The sequence below is a fragment of the Nicotiana sylvestris genome, chromosome 7 (assembly GCF_000393655.2).
Source record: "Nicotiana sylvestris chromosome 7, ASM39365v2, whole genome shotgun sequence".
In the NCBI taxonomy this organism is placed as follows: Eukaryota; Viridiplantae; Streptophyta; class Magnoliopsida; order Solanales; family Solanaceae; genus Nicotiana; species Nicotiana sylvestris.
Genome location: NC_091063.1, coordinates 10657443 through 10678952, shown reverse-complemented (window position 1 = coordinate 10678952; position 21510 = coordinate 10657443). Strand labels below are relative to the sequence as shown.

Sequence of the window (21510 nt, the reverse complement as noted above, 5' to 3'; positions counted from 1 at the left end):
CTGCTTAAATACTAAGCTTACACAGCTTTTGTAAGGCTAGTAGAAAATTTCTGTGTATTACATCGTACGAGTCAACATGAGATATCATGAAGATATTAGGAACCAAGAGTGAGTCGATCATCAAAAATGGGTTTCTGCAAAACAAATAGCATTAGTACAAACAAATGATAAAGCCTTAATAGGTATTCTCGGTCTCTCAGGCTCACCACGAACAAACCAAGCATCAACATGTCAAGAAAAACTGATTTTCAAGAGAGCTAATCAAGAGGATGCAAAACATTTCCTAGGAAGAGTCTGGCTATTTCTTTACATGTTACAACATTCAGAGCTCAAAAGCTGCTTTGTCATAAACCTATGTGTACACGTAGAATGTGCTAATCCTTGTTGCTGCTTTGGCGACTAACAAGCAACTCAACATTTATTTCGGAGTACTAGGCAAGAAAACGCACAAAACTGCGGAGATCTCTTGACAGGTAAAAGTAAAGATCCCGGAACAATCAGCTTCCCCGAAGGCCTATAACTCTAAATTTTTCCTGGTATTTTACCAAATAAAATGTTGCAGATAACTGCTCTATCTCTATTGAGTCCTTATAAAATTGCTTGAACCAAAGTGAATCTTTTCAACCTTTCAGTGACCTGACCTGGAGACCAGGCACATAGCATGAGAAGCACCAATGGCTACTGAAAGCACGTTATGGCTCCCAAGTCCATCATCCTCCATGAGAAACTTGACTTCAATAGGAGATAACTGTTTCTCTGGCAGTCCGGGAAGCCCCAGTTGACAATCTTGTGCATTGCCCCACATGTACAGCTTCCCGCCATCTATCACCAATAAAATTAATCATTAGTCACCAACATTACATCCTTTGTACAATAAGCTAAATATGCAAGAAAAATGAACATCGCTCATTGACCAACAGGTCTCTAAAGCAGGGATGGGAAGTGGTAACAATTGGATAAGAGCAAGTGTGACATGTTTACCAGTTATAGCTGCCGACGATGAACCTCCACAAGCTATATAGATGACTTTCTCGTGGGTCAAAGCCTCAACTGGGATAGGAACTTTCTGGTTGTGAAGAGAAGAATTACCTAGTTGACCATGGCCTCCATGACCCCATGAAAGCACTTCTCCCTTGTCTGAGAGTAAAGGATACTTTCTAACATAAGTAGTTCAGATACAAATATGCATGTGAGATATACTAGTTTCATTGTATGTTACCAGTCAAAGCTAGAGAATGATATCCCCCACTAGCTATCTGAATAACACGAACACCTTTAAGGCTTGAAACTGGTTGTGGTTTCCAACCACCTAATTTGTCACCTCTTCCGAGCTCATAGTTCGAGTTGGCTGAGAAAAGAAATCACCAGAAATGTTATTGCTGTTATTCAGAGAAGAGAGATTACATAATAGGCAATAAAATGTTCAAAATATACCCAAAAAGTAGAGAAACAAGATCAACACTAGAATCTTCAGTCGTATTCCAGACAAAGTCAAACTCTAATCATAGATCTCACAGTACAAGACTTGATACATCATCAAGTTTGTTTCTAGGTCTGGTTCATTATTATGGATGTGATTTTTGGGGCACTGAACTTGTTGGAGTTAAGAGCAACAGATACGAATGTAATAACTCTTATTTGGTACAAAGAATGTCTTCTACTTTTCAAGTGATTGTTGAAAAGGGTAGCTTGTATATTTGTTCCCTATTTCAGGCGTGACGAGCATTTGAAGTTATTAATGGAGCACATATAGTAAGCAAAATGTAATACTCCTCCGTTTCAATTTATGTAAACATATTTGACTTGGCACGCAGTTTAAGAAAAAAGAGAATACTTTTGAACTTGTGGTGTAAAATGAGGCACATATATTTTGTGTGGCCGTAAATCATTGCATAAAAGTAAACTATTTCCAAATATGGAAATGTTTTTTTTTTTGGCACGGACTAAAAAGGAAATAGGTTCACATAAATGAAATAGGTGGAGTATAAGATAAAAGAAGTTACCTCTTTATCAACAAATGGTAAAGGGTCATTTTTTTGGCACGGACTAAAAAGGAAATAGGTTCACATTAAAGTGCAAATTTCCTTAGTTAATGGGTATGCCTATGCTTTCCTAAGTCTCTTCGCTTACCATTTTGATTGAACATATAGTAGCTAAAAAGTACAAACACAATATATAGCGGTAATATAAGAGAAGTTTTCTGCTATCTAATATGATTGGAACACATGCAAGGCATTTGGATTAAGACTAATATATCACTTAATTTTCAATAAAGAAATCAAGACAACACCAAAGCCATATTTTGCCTTCACAGTGAAGTCATCTTTACGCTCCAGTACTCGAGTATGATAAAAGAAAGACAGCACGCAACCTTCCTTTTTATCTTTTTGATAAAGATCAAAGATAAATAATGGTGTAGCCCGATCTCAAGTTCGAAACCCACTGGGTGCAAACAATTTCTGAGGGCCATCGGACTGGGTAAAACCTGAATTAACCGTGGTGCACTTGCGGGAAACTCCTTGCCGAGGGCCTGTGCACCCCGGGAATAGTCGGGGCTCGAAGAGACTCGGACACCCGGTGCAAATCAAAAATAAATAAATAATGGTGTAGCCCGGAAAACACCACCATCCTTTCAATAAATTGACCTCCCTCAAAAGCATTATAACAGAACATTCTAAAAAATGCGATAGTATCTTACCTCCCCAATTCCAAAGCTCTCCCTCTTCAGAAAGTGCCATTGTGAAAAACCCACCACATGAAACAGCAGCTGCGCTCACAGGAAGTGCTTTTACCTTTGAAGGGATGCTAAGACCACCTGCTTCATTTGGGCCTCGACCTGGACCAAGGCCTAATCGACCATCCCCTTCATCTCGGCCCCAAGTATAAAGCTCACCTAATGATAACAGCTAAAAATTTAAACTCTGAGTTAAAGGAAAAGAATAAACACTAAGTTCTACATCACATCTAAATTTAATAGAGTAAAAGAAAAGGCAATAATTAGAACGGTAAGTACCTTACAACCGAATTTCATGTTGGGAAGCGAATATCTAGGTTATCAGAAAGAAATTTATTTCTCTATTATGGATGAATGATAAATATTCCAATTTCCTACCACCACATTTCTGGGCACATTTTCCTTCTGAAGAATTGTTTGCAATTAGGAACTTTTTTAACTAGCATCTGAATGACTAGATTTATGGAGTAAAGTGGAGTTCAAAATGAAAGAAGTGACTTTATTGCCAAATCAGTAATCCAATTATAACTACTTATGATGAATCGGCTGATAGAAGTAAAAAAACTAAATCAAACAATCCAAAAAACATAACTATAAGAAAGGCAGATAGCCCACTTTCTCTCTACACGTTGAAATATGAAGCCTGAAAATGTTTGAAATTTCCTACCTGACTTTGTTATAGCAGCTGTATGTGTCCCACTGGTTGCAACGTGGCATATTTCTGTATCCCAAGAGCCCTCAACTAATTTAGGAACCAGCTCTCTATGATAAACTGTATGACCAAGAGCACCAAAACCACCGTAACCCCTGAAAACTTCATTTTTCCATAAAAGAATCAAGTTATAATGAACAAAACTACTGAATCTGGTTTTATCAGTTAATTCAAAATCTTCACCATCAACTATTAAATTTCATTTCTCTAATTCTCTTTCCACTTAAAGGAATTAGAATTGTCTATGGCAAACTCTTCAATGGAAAAATGCATGACTCTGCCGTTGATTTGTATTTTTTATGCAGCTATTCTATCTGTTCCTTCATCTTAAGTTTACCATAACAATAATAGGCAACAGCTGTCATAACAAAGATAATATATACCGGACAGGAACATTTTCGTTCAGCAAACAGATTATCTCAAACTTCAGTACTTCCACATTTATTCATACTTACCTCGCAAAACTAAGTGAAACCACACTACAAAGAGATTACTATACAACTACACAAGGAAAATCTTATTGCCTTACCAGCTTACGAAAAACTTATAATACACAATCGAATGCTGATCAAGAAAGTTTACATTTTTGCTTGTGCAGCCATTGTATGTGCTTATTCATCTTATAAACTCAGAGTTCTAATAACAAGCAACTGTTCTCCACATTTTTTTCAGTTAAGAGACTAGAAATAGATTTTTCGGTTAAGCATCAAAATTCTACCTTTCTCCACATTCATTTATAGTTATCAAGCAAAACTAAGTAAAGGCACTACTATTTAGAAGCAAAAAAATTGTTTCAACCTTTAATATGTGGCGCTTACACCAAACTACTGTATTTCACAATGGTTAAGTAATAAATGAGGTGAAAATGCACATTAGTTAACCATAGTTGGAATTGGTACTGACCAAGTGAAGACCTGGCCAAGAGAGTTAAGAGCAACAGAATGAAGCCCACCAAGAGCAACACTTCTCACCGACTCTAAATTAGTATTCAGAGTAGGAACAAAAACAGGATTCTCATGACCAAACCCAAGACGACCTCCATCACCTTTACCCCAAATCCATAAATTCCCATCAACTAATAAAGCTGAATGAAAAAGCCCACACGAAATTCCTATTTCCACGTCAGCATTTCCCAAATTATTAGATGAAGGAAGACGACCAGGAATAGGAGAAGATAAACGAAAAGTGGGAGGCAGTGAAAATGAGGCAACAGGAGAAGGGTAAATTCGTATTTCTTCAATACCGCCACCTAATTGGCCGGAAGCGCCACGGCCCCAGGAATATAATTGGACGGTGGTGATTGATTCGGAAGAATCAGTGATTTCAGATTTCCAAAGAAGAGGAACTTTGGACGAAGTAGAAAAATAAGGAGAAGAAAGGTGACGGCGCCGGAGCAAAGTGAGAAGAGAACGCCGACGAGTGTGGTAATAGAATGATAGCATCTTCTTCTGGCTCGTCGGCGGGTACTGTGGTTGCTCTCAGTTGCTCTAGTTTACGAGTATTTTACATTTTGCGGACAGAGAGCGTTTTCACCCCTACTCTTTCTACATGTTTGATACTTTGCACCCTTAACTTTAATTTATTGCACCAAATTTATTAAATTATTTTTTTTTACTACGATCAAGTCATTCAACTAAAATTCACTAAACTACTTCTTGTAACCACAAAGTTACTCTTTGTCTATTTGTCATGAAAGGTCACTAGAAAAAAATAGCGATTTCATGAAATTAACTCTTTTGCACTCGCACTCGAAGTTCATCAAAATTTCTCGCTTTGTATCTAATCCCGTATTTTTACAATAAATTTTATTTTACAACAGACACAACATGTGAAAAAATTAAAAAATAGATGATTTATCAAATTCACCAAAACTTATTTTGCTTAATTATAACAATGAGTAACATTAAAAAGACGATAAAAAAAAAGGGTAATCACTGAGCATCTAGAATCGATTGGCATTTTGGAGGTTGTGTAGTGGTCTAAATCGATTAACGACATAATTTTTCTATTAATCAACATTACTTTCAACTTGGACCTTCAACTACATAGCTTATGACGATTAAGATCAAGAAAAAAAAATTGGGTTAAGAGAGAATATTTATGGAAGTAAAGTTGTATGTACTGCAGATTAAGGTTAAATTCAAGGCAAAAAATCCAATCTGAAGGTCTCTTTACTTGTAATTATGAGACATTGAGAGAGAAGAAAAACTAATGAAATAACTAAAAACTTCGATAAATACTATAAACTAAAAGGAGGCTGAATTTGCACGGTAATCTATGGAGTATAGTAACAATTGTGAGTTGGGTAGAAAAAAGCATCGGAGATGAGTGATCTAATGCATGTGAGATTTTTTTAAATGACGTGTTAAAGATTAATGAGAGTATATCTTAATGTTATTTGTTGCGAATATTATATCCACGTACGTGAGGGCGAAAAAAATCACAACATTTAATAGAGACAAAACTAAAAGTTAGAGGGCGAAAAAACCCACAAAATTAAATAGAGACAAAACTAAAAGTTAGAGGGTCGGCTTTACAAAACGGTACAAGTTGAGGTGCTATTTTGTGTATTAAACCTTTCTTTTTCCTTTAGTCTTAAATTGTCGGAAATTGTCTCAGAATAATACCATGGATAAACCCAAACAAAATATAAGCCCTCTTTCTATAATAACCACCAGAAAATCAGTCTCGTTCTTCTCGTTGTAGTGTGTTATGTGTATGAAATTGAAATTGAAATTGGATGCAGCATCCAGAAACAACACTAATTACATCAAAAATCCTTTAAACCAGCTGGATTTCTTGACCCATTTCTAGTTTCATTTGCTCTGTCCATCATTTGACTAATCATTTCTTCGGAAATTATGAGCTCTTAGCCAATGACCTCATTAATGTAAGAAAATCTCCATTTCATCACTTTGTATTTGTTTTTCAGCTCTGACTTTTCCCTTAGTATTGGTCTTTATTTTATTTTTATTTTAAAGGATAGTCTTGCGAATATTATTAAAACGGGTTTACACTTATTGGGTCAAAGAAAGAAAGAGATATCTGAAATTCATTTGATTGATGGATTATCATAGGGGTGGCAAACGGCGGGTTGGGTCGGATATGGGACTGGTCAAAAGCGGATAAATTATCCGACCCGATTCATATTTAAAACAGATAAAAAACGGGTTAACCGGCGGATAATATGGGTAACTATATTATCCATAACTTCTCGAATATGATTACTTTTCGGACAATTTCTAGTCTCTCAAATTGAGGAGCCCCCAATTTGAGGCTTTGCAAATGTGGAAGTTAAACACATTAGTTATCCATTGGTTATCCATTTTCTAAATGGATAATATGGTTCTTATCCATATTTGACCCGATTTTAAAAAAGTTTATTATCCAACCCATATTTTGGTGGATGATATGGGTGGTTACATGTTTTCTTTTAATTATTTTGCCACCACTAGATTATCATTTATGTTGTGGGTTTTTATGTTATGGTGTTTTCTTGGTGCTTGATAATGAAAATTGAGTGCTTCATTATCTGACTTTAAGTTTTAGATTCCCTCTTATAAGGAAAGTGTGGTGTTGTTTATAGCTCTTTAATTACATTGAGGTACATTAACTGAGATTTGCTTCAAATTTATGTTTTTGTCGAACAGTAGAAGCTATTGGAATAATTACAGGTAAATCGTTTGAGGAGCATTAATTGAGAATCTGATAAAAATGGTAACTAACATGCTTTAGAGGTGAGATTCACTGATTGTATAAAAAAAAATTGACACTGTCAGTGTCCGTAACATAAATCCATGTAGTTTAATTGGTCACGTGAACAGTGAATACAGATACATATCAGGGGCGGAGCTAGAAGCTCTATAACATGTTCGGTCAAACCCAATGACTTTTGCTCAAACAGTGTATTTGTGTTAATAAATTAAATATTAAATTTAGAACTCAGTTATTACCCCTTGAAATCATCGTGCTAAATTCCAGAACCCATAAAGTTGAAATATTGGCTCCGCCTCTGATTTACAGAGTGATTGGTGATAAATTAGTACAAAATGGGCTGCAGAATGTGGCTCTTCTGTCGAGATGCAGTCCAATGTGGCCTCTAATATGGAGGAAATCTACCTGGATGCTTACTAAAAACTTGGAAACAGTTCAGTTCTTTTTCTGTCAAGAGTCTTCTTCCAGTAGTTTTTCTTAAATTGGAAATATGATTTTTTGTTTTTGAGAATGAATAAAGTTATTGATGGATCTTTAACTGGTAGTAAGCTTAATCTGATTTATCTAATGTATTGTCATGGGAAGCTTGGATAGTTAACCCAAGTTTTCTCATGTTTCATGAGTCACAGATTTTCAGTAAGTTTGCTGTAAATCTTCTATATTTCAAGTCTAATGAAATCCTTCATCAAAAGTCTAATGAAATTCAATGATTGTATATTTCAAAAATCAACAGTTGCTTCTTCGAGATAGATTGTTGGCATGAGGTAGCTCAAATCATGGAGCTCGTTTTTGCTATAACCCATCTATTCATATCTGTTCTTTTTGGTGTGTGTTTTCATCGCTTTTTGTTTTTTCCTTCCTTTATTTCAATTAAGAAAAATTTTCCTGCCTGTAGTACTTTGGATTGTAGTACTTTATTGCCACCCTTTTTCCTCTATTGTGCCCCTCGTTACAACTTCTCTAAGCCCAAAACTGACTCTTTCAACTTGTAGACTTTCTTGTGCAAGTCATCTTAAATGCTAAGGAAGTCTTTAGTCATATGTGCTCAAAAGCACTGTACATCTCATGCTCCAATGTTGTGTTTCAAATCCTGACCTCTGCATGCTATTTCTTTCATCTCTATTTCATACTCTGATTCATTTCTGAGGTAATTTTTCTGTAGGGAGACAACTCATCAACCGATAATACCTGGATTACCAGATGATTTGGCATTGAGATGTCTGGCGATGATATCACATGGATATCATGGTATTCTCGAAACTGTATGTAGAGGATGGAGGAAGCTGTGCCACAGTGCAGAATATTCCAATTACAAAGCTAGAGAAGGATGGTGCGGAAACTGGTTGTTTGTTCTGACCGAAGGATCTGAGAATCAGTGGATTGCTTATGATCCTGAAGCTGATAGGTGGCACCCTCTGCCCAGGGTACCCACAAGCCACCCTGACCAGAAGCACCTTGGTTTCTCATGTGCTTGTGTCTCAAATAAGTTTCTTCTGATTGGCGGCTCATATGAACCAAGCGATCAAGTGTTTTCCCGTCAAAAAGCCCTGACAACAAATGAAGTTTTCCAGTTTGATCCTTTCAGAAAAGAGTGGAGAAGAGTCGCAAGTATGAAAACACCACGTTCTCACTTCGCCTGCAGTGTTGTCTCCGGTAAGGTTTATGTAGCTGGAGGGCGTGACACATCATCGAGAGGAGGGCTTGCTTTTGTTGAAGTTTATAATCCTCTGACAGACAAGTATGTATTAGAAACTTTGGTATATTTGATTTGCTTTTGCTTCAATATTTATTTAACTAGATCAAGCATTCCCTTACATATTTTAAGTGTATAAGGAAATATGGCTTTTTGAATACTGAACTAAGCTTAGATAAGGGTAAAACCTGGACCATTGAAGTTGCAAAGTATCCGTGAAATTGACAATATTTAAATAGTTTATCATGCTACTATTTGGTCCACAAGTTACCCAATTGTTGTCGAGATTGTCAAATTGTTTTAGGGGCTGGGTATAACTAATATAGAGGAAGAAATTGAAAGTATGCAGAAAATGATTTGTAAACCAGACTGTATTTAACTTCTTTACTTCTTTCTGTATTTCTTGCTAACTTAGTTTTTTGTTTCAACTTCCGTTTCGCCATATTTTTTATTTTCACTTTGATCAAGTACCGCTCACTCTTCTGTTGAAGTTAATATTTTTTTATCCTTTGCAGGTCACTTGTTTTCTGGTTACAATTCTCTGCACATAACACCTTAATTTGAACTAGCAGCTTATCAGCTAGAGGCTGACTATTTATAGTCTCAGTGAAAAAAAGTTAACCAGTGGAAGTATTCATGCGAATTCATGTCTTTTTAAAATAATATATATGATCGGTCATAAGATACTAACTAAAAAACCCATGTACGACCATACGTTTTCTTACTGCTGTGCGGAAGAAGGTATTGAAGTGAACCTTAAATATCAGATATTTTATGCAGTATATCTATAGTAATTGTAGGAAAAGAAGAAGAAAAGGAGATTTTGGGAACGTTCAGCTTGTTGGGTTTAACTGATGTGTACATATGTCATGAAATAGGAAATAATACATAATTATTGGATGAGAGTAAGGAGGAGATGAAGGAGGCAATTATGGGTGCTATGAAAATTTGTTTTCAATGGGAGTGAGTTGGAGACTTAAGTTAGAGGGTTAGACTTTAACCAAATAGGTGAAGGTAGGCGGGATTCGTTGGAGAGGGCCATCGGAGAAGAGGAAGCGAACACCCCTGACTTGATGGTTTCACTTTCACGTTGGCATTCTTCCAACAATGATAAGAGTACGATCAAGGAAGAGTTGACAGAGACCGTGTTGTATTATGTGCATCTTTTATTGCTATTACGCGAAAGAAAGAGGGATTAGCGAACGCTAAGGGTTACAAGCCTATTAGTGATTAGTCTAGTGAAAACATTATAAGATATATTTTGAAGTTGCTTTCTCATAAAGGAAGGTATTTGATGGAACAACCTTATCCTTATTCACGCTGATTTTTGTTCCTATTTTTATCTATCCCATGCCTATGTTGTCGATGTCTCTAGTCATTTTCCCTGTCTGCATAGTCTCTTCCCTATGTTCCAACCTATCTGAATTCAAACCTCTTGGACTAGCTTCTTTACCATCATCACCGTTATGATGAAAGAGCCTTTTTATATCTTAATACCACATTGGGGTGCTTATGTGGTCGTAACTTTCCTTTTTCATTTACGGAAATTTAGTTTTGCCGCTTTTGTGGTCTTAGTTTTTATATGGTAGAATTTTTTTATTTATTTCCTTTCCAGCTACATTAATTAAGCTTCGAGAAGCATATACTTTATTAGAAAAAAGCTTTCAAGATGCATATACGAGAGAGAACACTTTTTTGAAATAAAAAACACGTCCCAGATTAAAAGAAAATAAGGAGAAAAAATTAATGGAAGTATAAGGGTGATACGTGAACAGGAACACTAAAAGCGCCAAAATGCTAGATCAGGGGAACTCTTTTAAGTAGTATAGATCAAGGTAATATATATCAATTTTTGAAGCTTTGACTACATTTGCCATAGGGGTCATAGTTTTTAGAAACTTATGTGGTCCCGTTAATTTATCATAGAAAATGTTCCATTCTGTTACTAACTTTTAATCCTTCTATTTTTGGGAAGCAAAAGAATGGGCTAATATCTCATTTGACAATATCCTAAAATAGCAGTTAAATTATGTTTTATGCAGTACTCTTTTTCTTAACCTTTTAGATTTTGCAGGTGGGAAGACCTACCACCCTTGCCAAGTCCCCAGATGGATTGCATAGGGCTATCGTTCGAGGGTAAATTTTATGTTCTGACGGACCTTGTTGGGCTACTAGAGCAGGAGACATCTGTAGTTTTTGATCCATCCGATGAAACATGGGTGAGTGTTGATGATATTTGGCCATTTTCGAGGGCTATGCATTTGGGAATTCAGGTGCTTGATGGTGGTCATATATGCACAGTTGTTGATTGGGGCGGGAGCTCTGTCAAAACTAGGGAAGTGGAAGACGGAGAGTGGCATCATAGGGGTTTGGTACCTCCCGTGATTCTACCTGACCATCCACGGCCTCTAGAGGTCTTTGATTATGGATTTGCTGCGCTGAGAAATGAAATTTATGTTTTGGGAGGAAGAGTGCTGCGATGGGAAGAAACTGGGACCGGGAAGTTTAACATTGTGAAGTTGAGCACAGTTAGAGTGTGCAATCCACTGAGTTTACCTTTAAGGTGGAGGGAGACCAGACCCATGTCTAAGCCTGCATCGGGCTCCATACTAGGTTGTGCATCCATGGAAACAAGATCTATGTGATTTAAGGTTCTGTTGTGTATGTTCTTATGATGTTTCATTTAATTATGCTGTGACAAAGGCAACACCTTGCAGCCTCGCTTTTATGATCGATTAAAAAGGTATGTCAGTGTTCCAACGCACATGAACATTCTTGCAAATTAATTCTGAAAAAACTGCTGGCCTTCAGCCAAATTCTGGAAACAATAGACAGGAGCGACAGAGATCCAGGAAGATTGCATGGAGGTCTTTGATTATGTAGTATTTTATGGTATGACAAAAATGTTTATTGTGTTTAAAGTTCCGTGGAAATGGCTCTTTCCCCTCTTTCTGGACAGACATGTACTCTCTCAAATTCCATATACTGGGTTTCTTCTGCTGTTCTGAGTTACATCCCCTGGTTTTCTTTAGCTGTACATACATCCAATTGGCTTTAAAACTCATCAACCTCAACATGCATATTGCTTTCACACATTTGAGATTCTCTTACTTAAATTTGGGTGCTTCAGTTCTAAAATTTGAATCAAACTCTAATTTCTCCTGGGCGAATAGGCCGAGTAGATGAGGCAGCAGTTCTGCCTGTTGTTTGTCAGGAAGATGAGAACATGCACGATGCAATGGCCAGAGCAACTAAGGTTGCAACCATTGATGGAAACTCTGCACTACTCGTTGATGTCTCCAACTGAATACCTTTCCACAAAAGTGAAAGCATATTGTACACCACGTGAGATTAATTTGTGTGGAAGAATGATGATAGGAAGAATCGCTAAAGGTCCTTGTACTGCACCCACAAAAGCAAAAGCGAAGGCAAACATAAGACTTTGAAATTCCACCTTCCAAAACTAGAATTTCTTTTTATGATTAAGTCCACAACACTCTAGGCTCCTTTTTTTCAGTTTCAGCAATACAGGTAGATCATGGAATGAGCATTAACACGCGCGAATGCATGCTCTTTGCTAAAACCAGGCCTGGCCATCCAACACCTTACACTTTGTTTGGATCATTGTTCCCCATTGTTTTATAATGTATTGTATTGTATCGTTTTATAAATACAATGTTTGGATAGATTGTATTGTTTGTTATTGTTAAATAATATTTTATTGTTTAGTTTGATTGTATCGAACTGTACTGTAACTGATAAGTTTACTAAAATGCCCTCAATTATTTAAATATTAAATTTATCAAAAATTATGCATAAAAATAATTTTAAAAAAACAAAACAGAAGAAGGCAAAACACCTTCAGAAAGCAGAACAAAGGAGCGAGACAGAAGAAGGCAAAACAAAGAAGCACGACTAATTAGAATTGAGTTAAAAGCCAATTAGGAGAAAAAATAAAACAGAAGGCGGCAAAACACCTTAAACGTTGGCGGTAGAAGTTCTAGAAACAAACAAAGTAGGGTATAGGTTGGAGATTTGGAGTTAAAATAGAAAAGAAAAAAAGGTAAAGGGTAAAATAGAAATGTGGAGTAATAAGTTAGGGCATAATTGGAAAGAAAAATAGGAAACAATCGCACCACACCAAATCGGTTGTTTCAAAAAAGGGGACTTTTCATTATTCCGGAACAATAGATTTAAGAATACAATACAACCAATTTTAATGAAACAATCAAAACAAATATTGTTTTGGGATAACAATACAATACGATACGACGGGAACAACCATCCAAACAAGCTGTTAGGGTTCTTCTTAATGAATTCCCATACACCTCTTTATTCTGCTTAACTAAGACAAGTAAAGATCTGGTATCTACTTGAGCTTCACACACCTAGTCTTTCACCAGAATACTTTGATAAAATATTGAGTAACCCCATGAGAGTTTAGGAGCAGACAAGTAGTGGTATACCCTCCATGATACTGACCAAGCCACATAAATACTGGTATATCAACAATACACATCAGATAACGAATACTCAAAACAATAGCACCCTCCAAATTGGTTCTCTCGAAGGGCGAAGACAATTCATCCCCAGCTTTACAAGGATGCAACAACAACTAGAGTTACGTTTGACCGCACAGAGCAAAGTAGCTAAAAGAAATTTAATAAGAGACAGAGTGCCAAGAGACTAGATGATGCTCACAACCATTGAACATACAAAAAGATGAATGCAAGGCCTTTCAGGTTTTGTCATTCATGAATAGTACAACTAAGAAACAATGACCAAGACAAAGAGAACATCACCCTGAACAAAATTGAAACTATTACTAAAACACATTAGATCTTTCTCATGGGAAAGACATCGATACATGTGTTGAAGTGCTATCAATAATTACTAAATTAATGAAAACTTGCTTCTCATCGACTACAGAAAGCCATCTTGTGCAGGTCCACGGCACAGCTTTGAGAACTAGACATGAGCAGTGCCTTCAGTGAACTTGGGATCCTCACATCTGTACCTTCCATCGGGCCCAATTCCGAAGCCCTTGGGATCAGCAAATACATTCTCTAGCAGCTGGCTACGAGCTGGAACAGGGCTTGCATCTGCAAACTCTACTGACTCTTCAACCACCTCATCAATCTTCTTATCTATGGCCTTTAACTCCGCTTCGCTGACAAGGTTGTTCTCAAACATATACTTCTTCAATGCAGTAATAGGATCTCTCGTGGCATAGTGATTCTTTTCAGCTGCCAATATTAACAAATTAAGGTCAAAGAAAGGAAGTAATTGTCTCTCCATCAGAGAAGATATCTAGTGGTGCCCCTGAGATGCATGTTATATGCTTGAGTGTAAAGGGAAGCTAGAAATAATCAAATAGGAAGTGCTCTTCATTCCACATTTTCTCAGCTCACACATAAATCACTATTTAAAAAATTTCCGCACAACCAGCCAATTTGAAACTTCTTGTACAAAATGTTGATATCCTTTTCTTTTAGAAGGAAAATGCTGATATCCTTTTGTTCGCCATATCATAGTACAGACATATTACTAGAAGAGATGGCCGGCTAATGTGCTACGACATTGTATAGTTGCTGACAGAATTCACAAAACAAAAAACCCATAGGGTACTCAAAACACAACGAGTTTTCAGACAAGCTTTCTATTGTTAATTTTATAGAAATAGCTCTCTGTTAAGTACTAAAGCTTGAAACTTCAAAACCCAGAAAACATAGGCTATGATTATTGTCAGGTACCACAGATGCCAAAGCAGCAGTAATAAAGAAACAGTAATGAGTACATTGGGGATAATAATACAAGGAAACTGGAGAATTTAATATACTTGAGCAAATGAACAGAAGGGAAATGGAACACTCACCAGGGTCACGAAGCTCATCTGGATCAGCCAAAGAGTGACCTCTGAATCGGTAAGTCTCGCATTCGACCAAAGTGGGACCTTCACCTCTCCTAGCTCTTCCAATAGCCTCCTTTGCTACCTCCCTCACCTTTAACACATCCATGCCATCAACATGAACCCCGGGCATCCCAAAAGCAGGACCTTTCTTCCAAATTTCAGGATCAGAAGTAGACCTCAAGTGGGACATCCCAATTGCCCACAGATTGTTCTCAACAACAAAGATAATGGGCAATTTCCACAATGCGGCCATGTTCAAGCACTCGTAGAATTGGCCATTGTTGCAAGTTCCATCACCAAAGAAAGCTAGAGTGACATGATCACAATCAGCCTCCTTCAAGACCTCCCTTCTGTACTTGCTAGTGAATGCAGCACCTGTAGCCACCGGGATTCCCTCACCGATAAAAGCGAAACCACCAAGAACATTGTGCTCTTTGGAGAACATGTGCATGGATCCACCCTGGCCTCTACAACAGCCCGTGGTTTTTCCAAATAGCTCACTCATCACTTGACGAGCTGGGACACCTTTACTCAATGCATGGACATGGTCACGGTAAGTGCTAACTACAGAGTCTTCCTTCTTCAAGAGCTTAATGAAACCAGTTGAGACAGCTTCTTGGCCGTTGTACAAATGCACGAAACCAAACATTTTGCCCCTGTAATACATTTGGGCGCACATGTCCTCAAAAGCTCTTCCCAGCACCATGTCCTCGTACAGTACCAACCCTTCCTCTTTAGTAATCAACTAAAATGCAACAGCAGACACAAATAATTGCGTAAGAATCACAAATAGCCCGAATCTTTTCAAACAGCTGCAATGCTACATGAGAAATTCAGAGAATAGTAAGCACTAGATCAACTACTATTACTCCTCAATCGGTCAATACCAAACAAGTTGGGGTCGGCTATAAGAATCCTTAATTCCTTACTAACCATGTTACTCCGTTTTAACTCGTCTCATGCCAATATTATGAAATACAAATAAAAAGAATTAGAGTTCTCTGTATTTTCTTAATGTATATAGCTCTGAAAGGCTAAACCACTTCTAAGGACCTAAATCGCCATAATAAAAACCCTTAGAATAACGAGTTACAACTGGGTCAAAAGTTGCACGACTCAAATGGAAACTGAGCTAGAAAATGCCATAATTATCAAAGATTGGGATAAAAATTAAGAAAATGCAAGACCCTTTAGCTCAATCAACTAAATGTAACAACACAAGTAAAATCACAAAAAGACAAAATCTTGCAAACAACTACAATGTCATACGAAAATTCAATGGAGAATGGAGAATAAGCACAAAATTAACACACAAAAAAGACTTCAAAATCCCAAAAGCACGAATCTTTAGCAAGCAACAGGAATGTTATATGAAAAATTTAAAGAAACAAGCAATAAATCGCCATAAAGACACCACTTATAAGATGGAGTTAATAAAGTAAACAAAGCGAGCATGACCCAAATGAAAGCAAATGCCAAAATTATCCAAAAAATGGGGATTCAATTAAGAAAATGCAGGTCCCTTTAGCCCAATCAACCAGACGGAAAACCAGACACAAATAACTGAGTAAAATCCCAAAAAAGCACGAATCTTTTGCATGACCCAAATTAAAACTGAGCTTGTAAAGCCAAAATCAATACAAAAAAAATCAAGAAAATGCAAAGTACCAGATTGGAGAGAGAGGATTTGGACTTAGACTTCTTTTCCTTAACAACATCAGAAACAGCAACAACCGCTGCATTGGATCGACGCTGGGAATTAGGAGGCAGAAAAGGCTTCTTGAGAGAAAGCATATGAGAGGATGATGATCCAAGAAAAGATGAGCTTTGGATCAAAAGGGGCTTTTCAGCAGATCTAGTAGAATTAACGGGCAAAGGTTGCAAAACTTTTGTTGCAGAAAAAGCCGTCGCCATGTTTTTGGAGACACAGATGAACGAATAACAGGAAAAATCAAAAAATGGAATTGCTGTGTCTAAGAAACAGATGAAATGTGTTGAATTATATAATCAATGGCTTAAGTGAAAAGTGCGGAGAAAACGAGAAATGAGAGAGGAGAAACCAAAGTGTGGAAATAACCGTCAGGAGCGTTGGCTGCTCAGTTGGTGCTTAGCTTTCTTGTCATCCTAATTTTGCCTTTCTATTTTGTGTGGCATAGTTGGTTTGACAAAAAAATATTAATTTTATATGATTTATAGTGAAAACCTTATTTATTTGTTTCATGTGCTATAAACTTTATATTTTTGTTGGTTTTCTGGCTAAGATCAATGCGTATTTGTTCTTATCACTTATCATATGTGTAACTTCCACTTCGATTGGGCATGACTTATGAGTTCTCTTCTATAGACATTTTGTTCAATCATATATTCCACAAAGTAAATAAAAAATTTGGTTAGGAAGGCGAGAACATCTACCTTTATAAATTTAATATTAATATTTTTAAAAGTTTCATAAAATGTTTATAAATTATAATCATTGTTTGTAAAAAAAACTATAGTTAGAAATAACTGAAATTTTTTCCCGTTCAAAAAAATTATAATTTTAAAAAAGTGAAGTACATAATTAACCCCTTAAACTTGTCATTTTACTAATAGTAGTGACAATATAGACATTCTTTGTCACGCCTCAAATCTGGGGAGACGAGACCGGCAACCGGTATCTCACTTGGCCGAGCGTACCAACAGGGACTCTGAACATACAATGTGATACTTTGGCGATAGGGTCATGTTGTAGGACAATTTGTGAAACAAAATATAAAACTGAACAGAGATTAGCTCCAATTGAACATCAGTATAAAGCTGGGTCGGCAAGGTCGTCATACCTATTACAACTGATAAACCAAAAATATATGTATATACATACAAGGCCTACAAGGCCAACCTAATGCATTAACTGACAGGATATGTCTACAAGCCTCTACTGATAGTCGTACTATGGTCGGAACAGGGTCCCGACTTACCCATGTAATCTCTATATATAAAATGGACTCCAAGGTCTAAACCTGGTAACTCCAGGGGAGTGGAGCTTACCAATCAGGCTAATGTTTGGCTCTATCTACTAAGAAGGTCTATTCGGTTGTCTATCAGGATCTATAGGCATGAAATGCAGTGTTCCCTGCAAAAGGGACGTCAGTACAAAATAATGTATCAAGTATGTAAGGCAACAGAATAACTGAAAGTTGAAACTGAACTGATAATATAATAATTGAAAGTAACTGAGAGTCAAAGATGATCTAAAGATATGCTTACCTGTTAATACTGACTCAACTCTCTCAATATAGTAAGTAAAATAGATGTCCAGCCCTATAAGCTCGGTACGTATAACTGCTCTGTCATAGTAGGCTCGCTCATAGGCGTTTCGCCATACTAGAATCTGTATCTCAGCCATTCTAGGCTCGCTCATAGGCGTTTGGCCATACTAGGCTCTATATCTCGGCCATTCTAGGTTCGCTCATAGGTGCTGCCACAGTAGGCTCGGTATATAACTTACCATCTGATCAGAGGGTGTCCAATAGGGGTCTGCCCATCGATTACAGCTCGATGGTGGTGAAAATATTGTAAGTATATACATATATAGACCTTCTACTCTCTTGACTGGAAGAAGACAATACTTAATTGAATATAAAGTTCGATAAGGGAGAATACTGTTGTCATGCCCCAACCTCGGGGAGCGCGACAGGCGCTCAACCGAGTGGACCCGGCCGAGCAAGCCTGCTAGACACTTTCTAACCAACTCACTTACGATCAATAGAAGGCATATTTTCATTAATTAGACAATCAGAAGATCACACACACACATATATATATATATATATTACTAAATCATTTCATTAGTTACATCATGGTTAAGTATCAAATACATACATTCTTATGATTGAGTGGAACAATAGAATAAACATAACATAATCCAGTGACCATCCTAACACCCATATACAACCCACATAGTGTCTACGGAGCCTCTAAATGGATACAAAAGAGTACTACAAAAGTGCCGACAATAAGGTCCCGGCTATACCTCAAGTACAATACATTAAGGACAAAAGATGAATAACCCCGAAATGAAATGGGGCTCACCAAGACTGCTGAGAGGAGGATGCACCACTAGCTGTGATCAACAATGTCTGCTATTGAACCACCTACATCCATTTAAAGATGTAGCGCACCCGGCAAAAGGGACATTGGTACTGTCGAATAGTACTAGTGTGTAAAGCTAAAATACCATATCAATAGAATGATTAATGATACAAGGGGAAAAACAATCATGAGTTCAATAAGAGCTTCAAGCAATACTAAAACATCAAGTAAGGATTCATATAGACAATTTTCATGTTAATAAGATGGGTAATTTTTAGTGCCATATGCAACAATCCACAATACCACCGTATTCTTACACGGAGTCCGATCTTGGCCCGATCGTCTAGGTCACCTCATTTGAGACATCAACAACAACAACAACCCAATATAATCCCACTAGTGGGGTCTGGGGAGGGTAGTGTGTACGCAGACCTTACCCCTACCATGGTTAGAGAGGCTATTTCCAAATAGACCTCCGGCATCCTTCCCACCAAGAACTCCCCACCTTGCTCTTGGGGTGACTCAAACTCACAACCTCTTGGTTGGAAGTGGGGGTTGCTTACCATCAGAGCAAATCCTCTTGTCTTATTTGAGACATCAACTATATTCCCAATTTCAAGTAATCATTTCCAACACAGTTACCACCATGTGTGCGATATGGTGTCCGATCACGGCCCGATCGGCTAGACCATCTCACTTGAGACATCAACCTTTAATCAATCATCTCAATTCAGATTTCTTTCCCATATTTCAATATATTGGCATGAGTGACCTCATTTATTAAGTTATTCTTGGCACTTGGCCGTATTTCATATTTTGCATTTCATATTTCACTTTCAGTATATCTCGTTTTGTATCTCGTATTTCAGATTTTTGCTTTCAAAAATCATCATAGATTTCCAACAACAAGGCATTTCTTCTCATAAAGTTTAAGCTCACATAAGCAATTTAGAATCTAAGGCACATAGAGGCTTTTCATCCAATGTGGCATAACAATCTTTATTCGACTTTGACTTGAAGTCTAGGCATTTTTTCAGCACATATTCCATATTTTGAATACATACTCAAATAATAAGATAACATGACGAAAGCATTGGAATACATATTGCACATATATTTTTCAACTCAAGCACATTCGAATACCAATTTGTATAACGATCAATTCAGGACTTACACCGAATGCACGAACACCATGAGATTCAATTCTAAGAGAATGTGTTTTTAGCCATTTCAATAGAGCTTCCTTAAATTCTACTATATTCTGGAACTCTTAGCAGTTTCAATCTATTTTAGAAATATAGCAAGTTAAACCAAAAATTAGAAAGGTGATCATGATTCTAGCTCATTTGAGCACATTATCAAACATTAGGTGTGCAATATGTTTTTAAGATCCCTTTGTGAAAGATTCCATCATCCCACACCATATCATTTACTATTTTTAGCTCACAATCCTCCTACTCTCTTTCATCACACATGCATGCAAGATAACAACTCTCTTACCCAAGGATGGTTTTGCTAATTACCCATTTTTAGTAGAAATTTCGAAATTAAGAGTTAGGCATAGATTCTTACTTTTAAGATGAAGACTTAGTGAACTTTACTTGATAATCTTCCAAGATTTGAGTAGGAATTTGTGGGTAAGGTTTAGGAATTTCCCTTTCTCACTCTAGGCCACTCCCTCTCTCTGGAAACATCTAATTTTTCCTTCTAAAATGAAGCTTAGAGGTGTTATATTAGGATGGGTCGAGTTCAAAATTTAGAAAAATAGGAGCTCCAACTCGAATCTGCTGTCGCATATGCGACCGCACAATGCATCTGTTGTTCGCAGAATAGGCCGCATAATGGCCCTCAGTACTAGAATTTTTCTGCTTCAGTCTGCGACCGGTTTGCTGTAGCATAATGCGCCGCAGAATACCCCTTCGGGAATTTCTATTTGGGGATTTACGATGGTTTATGCGGTCCGCAAAATGATTATGCGACCGCATAAAGGTCCGCATATTTGGTCCAAAAATTAACTCAAATCTCTGCTTCACTTCGCGGCAGATCTGCGATCCACATATCAGTTCTGCGGTCTCCAAATTGGCCTCACAAAATACCTTGAACTTCCGAAAATTTGCTTTAGCTCTCCAACACACTGCTCCACCCAAAAAGTTCGTACCGTGACTCGCAAGCTCGCCGCAAAGAATCTGAACAATCTTTGACACATAAGCCTGACTCAGCACCACGAAGTTTCAGGTTTTTAGGTAGAATTTTACGAGGCGTTACAACCGTAACTTATGAGACTAGGATAATATACATAAATTCAGGAGTACGAACTTCTCTTTATGTCTCGTTATTAAATACATGTAGTTACGGGATCATGCCAAAATAAAGGAACAATTTAGCCTTAACATACCTTATCAAAATATGTCCAATAACCACGTGAACGCGTCTCGTCGCACCTTAACCTACAACAATGATAACAATACTATCATTAAGTTACGGAAATCGCACAACGAACGACAAACATATTTTGTAATTAAACGGGCAGCCTCTCCCCTATAATCTTTACTTCCTCCCAATTTGACATAATACCAACAACAATAGGGACACAATAATAACAACATGTATACATCATTTTCTAATCTTATATCCATCAAAAAATACCACAAAAAGCCTACACACCCCAATCACTT

At 37.2% G+C, this 21510-nt stretch overlaps 3 protein-coding genes across 3 annotated transcripts; 1 reads left to right on the top strand and 2 right to left on the bottom strand.

Annotated features, from left to right (window-relative positions):
- Positions 1 to 231: 231 nt before the first annotated feature.
- Positions 232 to 4955, bottom strand: LOC104240755 (RCC1 domain-containing protein RUG3, mitochondrial). The gene is made up of 6 exons (XM_009795638.2): positions 4350 to 4955; positions 3402 to 3541; positions 2699 to 2893; positions 1220 to 1348; positions 982 to 1137; positions 232 to 822 (listed from the first exon to the last, which is right to left on the bottom strand). The coding sequence occupies exons 1-6, from the start codon at positions 4886 to 4888 to the stop codon at positions 629 to 631; spliced, it is 1353 nt and encodes a 450-aa protein (XP_009793940.1). The 5' UTR covers positions 4889 to 4955; the 3' UTR covers positions 232 to 628.
- A 1107-nt stretch (positions 4956 to 6062) lies between these two features.
- LOC104240756 (F-box/kelch-repeat protein At1g16250) lies at positions 6063 to 11865 on the top strand. The gene is made up of 3 exons (XM_009795639.2): positions 6063 to 6336; positions 8323 to 8898; positions 10928 to 11865. The coding sequence occupies exons 1-3, from the start codon at positions 6323 to 6325 to the stop codon at positions 11496 to 11498; spliced, it is 1161 nt and encodes a 386-aa protein (XP_009793941.1). The 5' UTR covers positions 6063 to 6322; the 3' UTR covers positions 11499 to 11865.
- A 1682-nt stretch (positions 11866 to 13547) lies between these two features.
- Positions 13548 to 16938, bottom strand: LOC104240753 (pyruvate dehydrogenase E1 component subunit alpha-3, chloroplastic-like). Its single transcript, XM_009795635.2, has 3 exons — positions 16433 to 16938; positions 14729 to 15509; positions 13548 to 14099 (listed from the first exon to the last, which is right to left on the bottom strand). Exons 1-3 carry the CDS (start codon positions 16676 to 16678, stop codon positions 13822 to 13824), a joined length of 1305 nt encoding a protein of 434 aa, XP_009793937.1. The 5' UTR covers positions 16679 to 16938; the 3' UTR covers positions 13548 to 13821.
- Positions 16939 to 21510: the final 4572 nt, after the last annotated feature.